The 14,087-nt window shown below is 52.9% G+C and overlaps 1 protein-coding gene across 1 annotated transcript; it reads right to left on the bottom strand.

Moving 5' to 3' along the window:
• Nucleotides 1–495: 495 nt before the first annotated feature.
• On the bottom strand, nt 496–13,682 carry GATA5 (GATA binding protein 5). The gene is made up of 7 exons (XM_055814458.1): nt 13,494–13,682; nt 12,208–12,810; nt 10,059–10,225; nt 4,337–4,462; nt 3,183–3,270; nt 2,470–2,594; nt 496–1,399 (listed from the first exon to the last, which is right to left on the bottom strand). The coding sequence occupies exons 2-7, from the start codon at nt 12,725–12,727 to the stop codon at nt 1,244–1,246; spliced, it is 1,182 nt and encodes a 393-aa protein (XP_055670433.1). The 5' UTR covers nt 12,728–12,810; nt 13,494–13,682; the 3' UTR covers nt 496–1,243.
• Nucleotides 13,683–14,087: the final 405 nt, after the last annotated feature.

Raw genomic sequence — 14,087 nt, 5'->3', positions numbered from 1 at the left:
AGAAGCAACTTCATGACCTTGCTCCCCCTTCATTTCCCACCCACCTCCCCTCAGTATGGTCTTCTCCTCACCCCCAGGCTCCCCACCAGCTTCAGGGCCTCCTCGCATCCCCCCATTAGAGTGTATCGCCCCATCACCCACCTCCCCGCAGCAGCTCTGAGAAGCTGTAGAAACACACTGTTGCTGGCCTTTGGAAGAGTGATGTGGGTTTTGCATCACTGATGGTCTTCTGCTACAGCTCAGCTCCAATAAATCTTTTTCTACTTGGCTTTCATTAAAATAATTAAAAAGGAATCTCTGCCCTGCATGGCTGCAAGCTGGAAATCCTCCATCCAAAACATCCCTCAAACTGGATGCAAACAAATATACCTCCAAAACATCCTTTATTTTTCAGTCTCTCAAACCTTTCTGTTAACTTCTGGAGGACTAACTTCTGATTTTCTAATGCTTAGAGTTGGCAATATCAAAAACAATCAGGAAATACAAAAGAAAAACAACATTTCAATATTCTTTTATTATTGGGAGGTTTTGACCATTTTTGTCATGTGGTTTGCCTAAAATAATAATAAAAAAATCTTTGTTTGGAGCTGGAAAGGGAAGAGCAGCGTGTTTATTTCATGTATGACTCATCAGCTCAGTGTTGATACGCTAAACGCTTCAGAAGCTAACACTCTAAAGAGATGGTAATTTTTAATATAAAACAGTAAATGTTTAAAACAACCGTTGCACTTTTTTTTTTTCTCTTTTTTTCCTGTTGTGGCAAATAAAACATAAGGGAGGCCACAGTTTACATTTTAATAAAATTAAGTTATCTGGTGCCATGTTATTACAGTCTTTATTGGAAAGTGGAATAAATTGCACACAGAGGAGTCATAGGAGGGAGAAATCACTGCGAATAAACATAGATTCTGGGATGCATTTATTTGCTGGTTTCATCTCAAAGGAGGAAGGCTTTCCCCGGAAAAACAGAGGTGGCCCCAGGACTCCAGCCTCGGGGAGGCAACCCTGGGTCACTCTGGTCAAGGATGAGCTTTCTGGGGAGCTGCTGCCACAGTGGGACCATCCTGGCCCCGTCCAGCCAGCATTGTCCACACGCACCCTCCAAAAGAAACCTGTCCTGCGGCCATGGCTCGACACCCCACAGTCCCGAAGCACCGGGGCAGCCCGTCCTCCTGCCCGCTGGCCATTTGCAGGACCAGATGAAAACGTTGGTCCCGAGGCTTTTGGCTGGAGGTTGGGGGCTCTAGGCGAGTGCCAGGGCGCACCAGGAGTCCTGCCGGAGCGGCACGCTCAGCCCAGGCTGTGGGGCCATGGTGCTGGGGGAGAAGGTGTAGTCCTCGGGCTCGAACTTGAATTCGCTGTGGCCGCCAGCCAGTGCCTCGTCCGACTGGCTCTGCGCCTGCCCCAGGGAGGGAAGCACAAAGTCATTAGAAAGTCTGTTATGAGCCAATTGGTCACGCTCCTCCTTGTTGTGACATGGTGGTAGGACTAGGATGGGTTATGAACAGGGTGGGTTACCCCTGACGCTACTGCTGGCCTTCGGAGGAGCCGGAGAGGGCAGGAAGGGTGCTCCACCCCCAGCAAGCACAAGGACCAAGCGGGGAGCAGGCGTCCTGGGGCCCAGCTGCATTTATTTATTGGCTAAATACATCCAGTTTGGAGATCCCTAGCTATGTGCATATTTTTTAAGAGCACAGCACAAATCAGATTTATTGGTTTCAGAAAAAAAAAACCAAAACCAAAAACCCCAACCCTATCCCATACAGCGCAGCTGGCATCACGCCAGGCGCTCGGGTGCTGGAGCTGAGCTTCTCCTCCATGCACACATGTCCAGCTCAGGGAGGGCTTAGACCCAGCATAAAGATAGTGCTGGGTCACAAAATTTTGATGCGTGAGTTGATTTAAAGCCATTTTTTCCTCTGCCAAGACAAAAGAGAAACCCGCCCCAAAGAAACCCTTGGGGCAGAAGCACAGCCTTGCAGTCTGGGGTCTCTGACAGCATTACAGCTCTGTGAGCACTGAGCACCTCAGGGCTATAAAGCGCAGATAATGTATGCCCAGGGACCATTTTCTTGGGAGCTACAGAGGCTTCCACCCTGGGCTGACCCTGCCAACTCGATAGGGTTGTAACTCCTAAGATTTCATGGCAGGAGATGGGAATTAAACTCAGCTCTGTGCCAAAGTTTGTTTGTCACTGGTCGCCTCCGCAGCAGCAGGGCTTGGACCTCCCAGTTCCACGCTGCAAGACAGAAGAGCCAACGGGGAGCCAACGCGCTGGCCGCCTTCCTGCTCTGCAACATCTTGGCTCACGCTCCCTGCTTTCCTCAGTCTGAGGCAGTCCATCAGACTGGTGGCCCCCAATGCAATCAGCTAATTGCTTAGCCTCATCAAAGCCCCCCGGGTCAGTGACTACCGAGGCATGTGGAGCATCCACCCTGCAGGCAATGGCTGTGAGCCCCTGTGCCTTACCTGGGACACCGACACAATGGTTTGTCCAGGATACTGCGAGGTCGCGCTGGGCTCTGACTTTAAAGTGACCGTGCTGTCTGAGTTCGTAATGGAAGAAGGGGAGTTAGTGGCCGAAGTCGTAGACCCTGGAAGACAATCAGTACAGGATGGTGAAGCAACGTAGGTGCAAATCTGCCCTTGAGGAAATGTCTATTTTAATGGCTACTGTCACATCTCATGGCATAACTCTACTGTTCTCTTTCTCCACCGCATCACTGTCAGGGTAAGGCTTTGTATTTGGCTGCCAAGTTGATGATGGAGAAGGAGCAGCACTGTCTCACAGCCTGGCAGTGCTGGTCCTGGTACAGACCAGATGGGCTGATGTTGAATGCATCATGATACCTTCCCCATGACTCTTTAAAACACCACTCCCAGACCTTTTTTTTTCCCATTACTCAATTTAGCTCGGATCTGCTTGAACATGAGCACTGCTGAGCTGGAGCCTGGTGCCCACAGCACAGAGGAACCTCACAGGAATATGGCAGCAGTGAGACTTCCCACCCAGCATCCTCCTTCCACATGAGGTCTATGCATAAATACAGGCCCCACATCTAAAGCAATCATCAGGGGAAAAACCCACAGTATTATTTTCTGATCATCGTAATTTCTTGCCGAAGACATGTTGACGTGAATTGTGCTCCAGGCCCCTGTGATGGATCATAGCAGCACTGTACCTGTTGAGGTTTTGCCTTTGGTAATGTTTTTAGGCTTCCTTTTCCTCGTCTGGATGCTTTCCTTTTTCATGGCCAGAGGTCGTGGTACCTTGACATTCATAAGGTTTGGAATTATTAATATGGTACTTTACTTAGCTCCTTCCTACACGTGTTACTCTCCCATTTTACATGCTGTAGCTCATGCAAAGCACCTGAAGTCCTTGTCCTTCACTAAGTGCTATTTTTCTCTGCAACAGGCCTTGGCTGGAAGATGTATAAGGCTAACAGCTAAGGCTTTCCCACAAATTTTGTTTTTTCCTTTATTTCCTATTTTCCTTTTCCTGATTTATTAGTGACCTTTATGACAGGGCCCTACTAAATTACACTGACAGACTGAGATCCTACATGGCTCAGAGGGAACGGTCACGGGATGAAGAGACTTTAATAACCTTTATGGCAGAAGTTTGAAGAGGCCTATAAGGAGGGATGAAGTCTCCTCTTTGACTGATGGACACGTTATGAACAGTTCTCATCCTCTGTGGATAAATGTTATCAGCCAGCCTCCGTGTGGACTCCTTCACACGTTCTTAATTACCACATCAAGAAGAAACATGCTCCTCCTTATTTCTATTCTGGGTTTGGGGAGCTCCTGGAGCCTGGGTTAGCTTTCTGTTTTTATAGAATCATAGTACAGTTTGGGTTGGAAGGGACCTTAAAGACCACCTAGTTCCAATGCCTCTGCCCCGGGCAGGGACCCCTCCCACCAGCCCAGGTTGCCCCCAGCCCCGTCCAGCCCAGCCCTGAACCCTGCCAGGGACAGGGCACCCCCAGCTGCTCTGGGCAGCCTGTGCCAGCGCCTCGCCGCCCTCACAGGGAAGAATTTCTTCCTTATTATTATTCTTTGGGGAGTAATTTGGCAAACAACCTAATGAAGAGCCACCCAATGCCAGAAATCTCTCCTCCAGGTACCTCCTGACAGTGTTCCAGTCCCCCCTCAGCCTTATACTGGAGAACCTCAGCAGACTGAGCTTTTAACTGTTTGAGGAGACAGGACTGGGTTATGGCTCTTCAGGGTCCAGTCTAAAGGTTGGTCCCTCTAGACCTGATATCCTGGACCTGCTGGGAGGTGATCCCAGTGCCCCAAGGGTCCCTCCTGGTGCAGACGTGGTCCTCACCCCGTGGAGCTTCATGTACAAGCCGCAGGCATTGCAGACAGGCTCTCCTTCGGCGTTCCTTCTCCAGAGGGTGGTGTTGGTTGTGTGGCAGTTAGTGCAACATAGGCCAGCACGTCTAGATGAAGACTTAAAAACAAGCAAACACACACATGAATGCACACATAGGAATGATGAATTGGGAAGTTTCCTTTCATATAAAAATAAAATCTCCAATTACGCCGATTTCCTGGAATATATGAAACACACATGATAGCCAAATTCAGATCAAAGAAATTACATTCAAATGAGATCACTCTAATTTGCAAGTGCTTTTTTTTTTTTTTTTTTATTGAGCTATTGAGCTTGATAAACCTGGCAAATATCCTTGCAACTCGTTTCACAAACTTCCAACAAATCTGCTGGAAGTGATCAGGACTCAGAGCACAGAGAACTTTCCTCCAGGAGATCTGCTCAGATGGAGAAAGAGATGGAAAATGCCATCCAGGCTTTAAGCACACGAACAAAACTCCCCATGCTTTAAGTGAACTCTTCTGTTTTTCTGCACTCAGAACTACCACTAAAGTTAGCTACATCCCAATTAATCTCTGGTTTAAGACAACCGGAATCAACTGGCTGAACTGAGCAGAACCAAACTGAACTGGCCATGATGGGATCAGGGAGGTTATTCTTTGCATGTCTCACAGATAATCTGTTCTCTTACAGGCTGCAGAAACACCATGCAAACATTAATTAATGACATATTTTGTGAGTGCAGTGATTGCTGGCTCTGAAATGTTAATAATTCCAAGTGGAGAAGGAAAATATTCTGGCAGAAGTAGCACACTCATTTCTGACAATTGTACTCCAAGCCACTGGAAAATTCACAGGTCTCTATATAACAGACTTGTCAGGTCAATAAGCATTTCATTTGAAAGACTCTTAACACTAGGTATTGAAACTATTTTAATAAAAGACTTCACTGAGTACAAGATACCAGTGACATAATATCACAGGCTTTCCGTGTTCAGGTGTTTGAATATGTTCTTCAACCTTGAGAAAAATCATGTTGGTTCCTCTCAAAGGCAGACGATAGGTGATGCAGGCAATAAAGAACTCCCTGTTTGTTTATTCTTCCATTATTGCTTGATATCATGACTGAGCAATATAATGAATGAGGTGGGGAGAGTAGGAATAAAAATGAAATGTTTTTACAAGCTTAGCATTCAAATAAAGATCAGCTTTGAGTTTCAAGAGACACAAGTGACATGCCCAAGCTTTGATTCACTCGTTGCTCAGCAAAGGGGTCTCAGCAGCTATTTGCAAATAATGGTATTGCTTTGGAAATTATTTAGCTTTCAAGAAATAGCCAAGCAAAAATAATAATAATACACCAAGGTGTGAGCTGACAAGCCTGGCACAGAGGAGGGGACAAGCAATCCTTGTCCCTAATATGGGACATGGTGTCAGAGCAAGATGCTGGAGCAGCTACAGAGCTTCCTTAAAGCCCTTCGGCCGCTGGGGCTGTGCCGCTCACCCCTGCAGCCAGGAGGGACCTCAGCCCCAATGGGAATGGGAGAGGAGGGAGGTGCCTGGGCTCTGAGGTCCAGAGGGGAATTTGGAGGCACTCAGCCCTGGGGTCACTGTGCCCAGCGTGGGCCGGTGAGATCTGTCATCACCTGTGGATGGAGGAAGGGCAACGCAAAGCCCTTTGGAAAGCCCCAAGATTTCTGGGCCATCACAGGTCCCTGGGAGGGAGGGACATACTATTCCTATTTCACACAACACTTTGCTCACAGCCTGCAGACAAGGTGGCAATGAGACCTGTGGCTCTGGTGGCCCAAGGGCAATGCCAGCCCTGCCAGGGCTCTGCCCACCCTGCCAGTACTGCGGCGCAATCTGCTCAAGGGCTTTCTGCTGGGGCAGTGGCATGTGCCTTTTGCATCTCCCGCACATCACTCTGCAGGCTGCCTCCTCACTGCATGGCTGGGAAGAGCAGAAACCATTGCCCATGACCAAATACTACAATTTCAACTCCAGAAAGCCCACGAGAACCAGGCCCTGCAACACAATCGGTCAGCTTAGCAAGAAAGAGACAGTCAAGGCTACTGTTACCCACTGAAGGACGAGGGTACAATACATTATTGCTGGTTTCCCAGCAGTTCCCTTAAAAGAAAATGCATTTCTGCCTGCCTCCACCCGGCTGCCTTTGTACCATTCTGACCTTGTCTAGGAAGTTGTTGACTTCAACATTGTGCTCCAGTGTTTATTTATACAATTGCAGTGCAGCATACACTCAAACAAAAACTCTTCATGGACCAGGCTTGACAGCCAAACGCTGCCGATAAGCTCAAGGAATAGTGAGCTGGTGCACATCGAATCAACCGTGTGTGAGCGCTGCTTGGAGAGCCTGAAAAATTCAGAGCCAGCAGAGCAGGTCCTTCCAAGGGAGCCCAAAGCCATCACAGACTTTGCTTCACCTCCTTTTTGAAGGGGCAAATGAAATCACAGGTTTTCACAGAAAAAAAGTAGCCCCTGAACCCCCAGATTTAATCAATGCTTCTCTGTCCTCCTTTCCAGCAGGATGGAGGGGACTTGATGTTGATTGGAAAGAGGTTGCAGCAAAGCATGCTGAGATACCTGAGCTCAGCTCCTGAAAGTGGACAGATCCGAGGCTCAGAGCACCGGCAGCATCATCCTCTGAGATCTGCCTTTGTTACCATGGCTCGGGGCAAATCTGCACCTTGGAGGATGAGGGAGCAGCAGGAACTGATGGCCAGGAGAAAGCAGAGGCAGACTCCATGAACACTGCACAGCTCTAGGGTCCTATTAGATTGTCCCAGAGCTGTGACTGGATGCATCCCCACCTTCCCTTACAGTGTCACCAAACTCACTCTGCATTGCAAACTGTAAAAAAGGACAGGCTGAAAATAAAACCCTGAGCCAAGCCAAAAAAACTCAACTGCAGGTTAGTCCTTCAACTCTGGGTGCTGCGGGAGCTGCTGAGCACAGGATGGCTGCTGCACCTGCCCCCCATGGTGCACCATGCAGCGCAGCTCTGCTCCTGACACGAGGCATTGCATGCGCAAGGATGGAGCCATCCACCTCCACCACCTGCTTCTGCACAGTAAAAGTGATTTGGCTTGTAGGACTGGGTCTAAGGCATCATCTTGTGAAATGCGTCAAGAAAGTTTGGCTAGAAAAGATACTGCTTAAAGTAAAGTGCTGCTTCTACCCTCCCCTAAGATAAATTCTTTCTGCCAAAAGCCACAGTGCTTTGAATCCAGACACAAGCTGTAGCAAAACGGCTGTCCCTGCTGCATAGAGGATGTTGCGCTTATTTCAAAAATAGAAACAAAAAATGAACTGGAAACTACACTAGTGTTGCTCACCCTCTCCCCGACACAAGCAGGCTGAGCACTACGGAGCTGCAGGACGACATTCCCGCAGTGTGATCTGGGCCACGTTGCATTCTCCAGAGCTTTCAGTGGGACTTTGCTTTGTGAAAACAGAAGCCAGAATAACTCCTGGTGCAGCACCTACTTGCAGAACAAAGGTCGTCACGTAAAGGACAAAAGCAACCATTTCCCCTTCCCTGGTCTGTATTTCACTGCATTGTGAAACAGCCAACTTCATCGTTCCTAGAGCAACGGTGTGTGACCGTGTCCACTGCTCTGCTCCCACCCAGCCCATGCAGGTGAGGTTACAATCAGGGAAGACCTCCCCTGCCATGGAAATCATTTGGGGGAAGAAACACCCCAAGCCACAGGGGTGCAGGTCGCTCCCTCAGTGATGGATCCGCAGAGCATGCCTGGCACCCTCTTATCCATCATCAGCAGATCCCCCTTCCTCCGATGGGGCAGAACTTGTTGCAACATGACATTTCAAACCCTTGGGAAAATCCAAGATTTTGAAATGTTTCATTCCAAAGTCAGGATGGCAAGTCAAAATTGCTGCCCCTTTTCTAATCCATGAACAAAATCTCCTCAAGTACTCCAACTTTACTGAAACATCCTCCCTAGATAAGAATCAGCCCTTTCATTTGGGCTTTATCTTTATTGTATTGATTGTTAAAATAATAATAAAAAAGGTTGGAAGTGCTTTGATAATTCCATGCAAGATTAACTTATGCCTGGGAAACAGGCTTAATTCTGCAAACCGGCACTCTCCACCAGAAAACTTTGTGGAACGGTTTGCTGGAAAATGCCTCACGGGTGCTGCGCACGGGGCTCTGCCGGCAGCAGCAGAGGAGCAGAGCTCGGGGTCCCTGAGCGCTGCCTGCACCGTGCAGAAAGGGTGCAGGCAACGCAAGGCTGCCCCCCTTCCCACATGCTGAAACATAATACTGAATAGCAGTGAGACCTCTCCAATTCCTCTGGGTAAAAGCAGTTCAAAAAAACCCCTGAAAATCCATCCCGTGCCACATTTTGATGCCAGTCCAAAATGTGGAGTTTGGATTTAAACTGGTTTACACCTCTCTCTCTATGCACGGGTCGTATTTGCTGCGAAGAAATCAGCAGCGTAAGTCTGAGATTTGCAGCGCAGCCGCGATCAGAGCCTGCTACCGGGGTGCAGATTTGATGTCATTACATTAAAAGAGACCAGGGAGGTTTCAGTGAGAGAGGCAAATCCTGTCGGATAATGCTGAATGTTTCACAGCAATGCCTCAATTTTGATGTGATGAACAAAACAGCATGATTTTCCACAGAGCTGCTGCTCATTTCATGTTGCAAATCCAGAGTCACATTTCTGGAATTGGGAATAGAATGAAACATCTTGCTCAATCCCAACTTTTTTTTTTTTTTTATGCTTTTCTTACACAGAAACTTGTCACTGTTGGGTTATTGCTAATGATTTGTTTTGCAATGCAAGAAAAAACTGCAGGAATACACCCGGAGTGAAAGCAAAAGGAGCTCCCAGCTGTTCCCCAGCACGGCTCTGACAAACATCCTGTTTGTAACGACGGCTTCTGATGACAGGCTCTGAAACCCAAACTGTTACCACCAAATTTAAACATCCCAAAGTGACTCTACAAAAAAAAAAAAAAAAAAAGGAGGTGCCTTTCCTCTCTCACGATGGGATCCCAATTGAAGGAAGCCCAATATCACATTGAGGAGGGATAATTAATGCTTTGACCTGCAGAGGAACCACGAACTACCAAACCCCAAATTTCCTCCTCAGGCGGGTGAAGGCAGTGGGGGAACTGGGCCCCATCCCGCTCCCATTGCGAGTGGTTGTAGACCTGCCCGGACCAGCTCAGGTTCAGCTCTGTCTCCTGTTCAACCACCCTGCCTAGACTGTGTGTCTGTATGAAGAACTATGAAATAAATAATAATAATAATAGTAGTAGTAGTAGTAGTAGAATAAAAGGCAATGCACCCACTGTGGGAACGGAGCTGGGAGAAGCCCACAGAGCCCAGGCTGGTCGGCCCCTGCCCAGTGGCAGTGCAGCCCCTCCGTGCAGCCCCGGGACTGCCCTGGCTCGGTGCTGCCCACCCGCTGTGCCGGGGCAGCAATCCCTCCGGCTTTACTCCACTCCTCCTGACCGGAGCCAGCTCTGCACCGCAACAAGGGGCTCTTGCCAGTGCTGATGACATTTTTTTTAGCGGATGGCTGAGGGTCAGACAGACCCAAACACAAGTACGGAGACCACAACAGCGCGGGCACTGCGACAACGCCCCCCCTCCTGCCCTCCAGCCACCCCCCAGGTGGAGCAGGGGGTCCCTGCGGGGTTTCCCTCTCTTACCAGCCTCTTCTGCGGCTTGAGCGGCCGGTTGATGCCGTTCATTTTGTGGTAGAGGCCGCAGGCGTTGCACAGGTAGTGCCCGGTGCCATCCTTCCTCCAGAGCGGTGTGGACATGGCCCCACAGTTCACGCACTCCCGGCCATCCCCAGGGAACTCCTCCAGGTACTCTGGGAAAGACACCCAAGACAGGCGGGTCAGGAGCCGATCTCACCACTCAGGGACACCCGGGGCCGAGCTGCCCGTGGGGACCCTGTGGGAGAGGGGCCCTGATCCTGTACCCCACTGCGAGGGACCACCCCTGCCCGGGGGGAGCTGACCTCCACCCTACAAAGGGTGGACAAACCCCTTTATTCCCTCCACACCTTAATTTTGCTCAAAGACAGCACATTCCCCCATCCCTTCCCCAAAAGACCCCAAAGGGCTGAGTGTGGCTGGGGTCTCCCTGGGATGGGAATACGCAGGGAGCCCATCAGTGGTGTTATCCCTGCACCCGGGCTGCAAAAACAAATGGGGGTGGGGGTGTAAAATAGGGCGATTTTCCTGTTTTCCATCAAGGCGCTTTGGCCGCCGGGGCCGGCCCGGCCGGGGCTGCCGGTGGAGCGATGCCGGGAGCGGCTCCGCTCGCCCGCACCGCCGGGCGGGGAGCCGCGGTCGCCCTGGCAGAGCATCATTGGCAGCCCGCGGCCCCCAGCTCCTGCTAGCGAGGCTTTTCCCTCACTTTTCTCCCCCCTCTTCCCCCGAAAGCCCCGGGAAGAAGCCGCCCGCTCCGAGCACCTCCCCGGTCCGCCTCTGCCCCGAGCGCGGCGCCGCGGCGAACGGGCATCCCGGAGCAAAACCTCGATTGAGAGGCGCTCTCTTTCCTCCTGCCGCTTTTCTCTTTCTATTTCAAATAATTTCCTCCCCCTGGAATGTTATTTTCTTCCGAAGAAAAATACGTTATTTTTTTTCATCTTCGATCGTATTAATTAATAATCATCCAACGGAAAGAAAAAGGCAAAAGAACAAAAATTAAAAAGGGGAAAACGGAAAACAAAAATTAAATGTAATAAGCAAAAAAAAAAAAAGCTGCAATAATTCATTAAATGAAAAAAAGAACAGTTTACACTACTTAAGAGCGGTTTACACTATTCAAGAGTAAAAATAAACGGCACGGAGGACGGCGGCCACTATTCTGGCTCCCAAACCACCAAATTCAGCGCGGAGAAGAGATTTCTGCGCCACCACCTTCCCTCCGCAGGACCGGGGCGATCCCTTCCCACACAACGCAACGGATTTTCCCAGACAAAGAAAATCCTGGAAAGAAACCGCTCCCGAGCACCTCCGGCGGGGGCGGCGAGGCAGCCCGGTGGGGAGGGGGCTGCTTCCCGGCTTTAACTTTGTTCTTGGGCTAAAGATAAGATAATTCGCTTCACCGCAGTAGAGATGATAACGCGGCTGAGATCTTGAAGTGGTTTTTAAAGGACTTTGCAAACCACCGCCGGAGGAGGACGGCGAAGCACCCCCGGGGTTATAAACCCTGCGCACGGACAGCGCTTTTAAATCAAGCCCCGAACTTTTATTTGCTCGGGGCTCGGTTTAAAAGGACCCTCCGGTGTGGATGCAAACGAAGTGAGGTTTATTGTTCAACGCCTGAGCGCGTCCCAGTGCCTCCCCAAAGGCCGCAGAGCGATGCAGCTGCGGACCTGTTTGGGCCAAGGCGAATTAGGAGACCGAGAGTCTGTTCAAATATAAACTAATTTACCACAATAAATTACTTAAAAGGGAGGGAGCTATAAATCTGCCCCGCTAATTTAAACACAAGGGTAAGTATTGAAGCACAGGCACAAAGTCGATATTGTGGGAAGGAGATACCGGAGGGGGGTGGGGGGGAGGCGTTGAACGGCCTCTGCTCCTCTGTCCGCCGGGGGAATTGCTCTCCTTTGAAACGTGGTCTTTGCCCTGCGTGACACACACACCCACGCACCCCACCTCTGCCCCGGGTCAGCCAGGCACCCCCCGTGCCCTGACCAGCGCTCCATCCCTGGATAAAATCACCCCCTGCTTCCCCGTCAGGGCTGCCCCCCCAGGGCCGGGCCACCAACACGCCTGGGGCGTGGGACGGCTCCGACCCGGCGCCCCGAGGTGACGGTGAGGGGCGACGGCGACCTACCGAAGGTGGACCTGCGGCCGGGCAAAGCCGCCTGCCTCGTCTGCAGGCTGTGCAGCACGCTGCTCTCAAAGTGTCCGGCCGTCCAGGAAGGCGGTATCTCGGGGGTCACGTAGGCGGGGTAGGGGCTGGAGTAGGACCCATTAACGGAGCGCACCAAGGCGTTGCCGTACTGCTCCCGGCCCCCGCCGCCCAGCAGCAGGGACCCCTGGTAGGCACCGTCGCGGCCCGGGGGGCTGCTGCCTGGGGGGCTGTGTGAGTAGGAGAAGCCCGACGGCGGGTGGGGGCTGCCGGCGTTGAAAGCGGCGGCCTCGCTGCTGCTCTGCCCCCAGCCCGGGGGGTTGGTGAGGTGGCTTTGGTGCGGCTCGCAGCCTTGCAGGTAGGGCAGCGTCTGGAGGACGGAGGGTACCCGGGTGGTGGGCACGTAGACGGGTGAGCCGGCCGACGAGTGGAGGAAGTTGCTGGAGTCGTGGGAATAAGCCGACTGGCCATGGTTGGGGGCGAGGGCCAGACCCTGATACATGTTCCGTCCTCGGCGGCGGCGATGGCTGCTCAGGGCCCGGCCGGCTGCGCCCCGACGGTGCCGCGGGGCTCACTCAGAGGAACCTGGGGGGAGAGCCGAGAGCTGAGACCCCGGCCGACCCCGGGAGACCCCGGCCCGGGCTCCTGCGCACCCATCGGCGCTTCCCGCGGCGCAAGCGCCTCTTCCCTGCCTCAAGCAGGGGCTGTAATTTGTGATTATATTTTTTTTCCCCCTTTAAGCTTTCCTCTGGTCAGCTCGTCCCGCCGGGGAAACCCGAGGCGCCGGGCAAAGCGAGCAGCCCCGCCACGGCGAGGAATACCCTCGGTGAAGGGGCAGCGCCCCCGGCCCCCTCCCGCCGCCCCGCCGGGGCACTTCCAAGGGCCCGGAAATTTTTTTTAAATTTTCTTTCTTTCCTTTTTTTTTTTTTCTCCTTTCTTCCTCAAAAGTGTTTCCTTTCCCGTCTTTTCCCGAGCCCCGGGCCTGCAGCGCGCCGCAGGGCCTGGCTGGCGGGGAGGCGGCCGGCGGCGGCAGGGCCCCCTCGAGCGCCCGGGCCGAGCGGGAGCGGGGTCCCAGCGGGCCTGGGCAGCGGCCCCCGACCCGGAGCAGCCCCGGTGTCCCATCTTCACCAGAGCTGCCGCTTTCATGTGAAAAAGCGGAATGCCCCTCAGGCAGGCCTCTCCGGAGGGCTCAAGCCGCGGGGCACCGAAGGAGCATCCCGCATCCCGCCCCCGGCCCCCCCCCCGGCCGCTCCCGCACAGGTACTCACATGGCAGCGGGCCGGGAGCGGAGCCGGGCATGGCCAGGTGGGCATGAAGCTGCGCTCGGACCATCCAGGGAAATCCCAGGAAAGTAAGATAATAATAACAATAATGATGATAAAAATAGAATAAAGTTTACGGGGGAGGGAGGAGAAAAACCAAAACAAGCAGGAGACCCCGGCAGAGAGGGGCTGCCCTCCCCCGGTCCCTCCCCTCCCGCCGCCGCCGTCTCCCGTGGGTGCGTCCTTGGCTGCGCCCTGCGGGGAAGTGGCGGCGGCGGCGGCGGCGGCGGCTCTTTACGGCGGGCCCCGGTGCGGCCCGGCCCACGTGACGGCCGGCGGGGTAGCCCCGGTCCCGGCCAGGATTGGGCGCCTCCCGGCAGGGGGGGGACGGGATAAGTCCCGCCGGCTCCGCTCCCGGCGGGGGGGACGCACCCGCCGGCAGGCCCCTGGCGCGGGGGCCGCGGGCGCCGGAAGGAGCGGGGGCAGGATGCGGCCCCCAAGGGTGCCCCGCACCGCCCCGGACCCGCGGGCAGCAACTCTCCCTCCACCCCCCCGCCAGGCTGGAGGTGTCCGCCCGCCCCGCGGGGAGGGGTGGGGTTG

This window comes from Falco peregrinus, chromosome 9, assembly GCF_023634155.1.
Source record: "Falco peregrinus isolate bFalPer1 chromosome 9, bFalPer1.pri, whole genome shotgun sequence".
NCBI lineage: Eukaryota > Metazoa > Chordata > Aves > Falconiformes > Falconidae > Falco > Falco peregrinus.
Note: the sequence above shows the minus strand (reverse complement) of the source record. Positions and strands in the feature narration are given on the sequence as shown.

Excerpts from the sequence above, each read along its gene's own strand:
- GATA5 (XM_055814458.1), bottom strand. The coding sequence starts at position 12,727 with ATGTATCAGGGTCTGGCCCTCGCCCCCAACCATGGCCAGTCGGCTTAT. Across the intron at positions 4,463-10,058 it reads TCAAGCCGCAGAAGAGGCTG|TCTTCATCTAGACGTGCTGG; the intron begins GTAAGAGAGGGA and ends CTTGTTTTTAAG. Across the intron at positions 3,271-4,336 it reads TGTACATGAAGCTCCACGGG|GTACCACGACCTCTGGCCAT; the intron begins GTGAGGACCACG and ends ATGAATGTCAAG.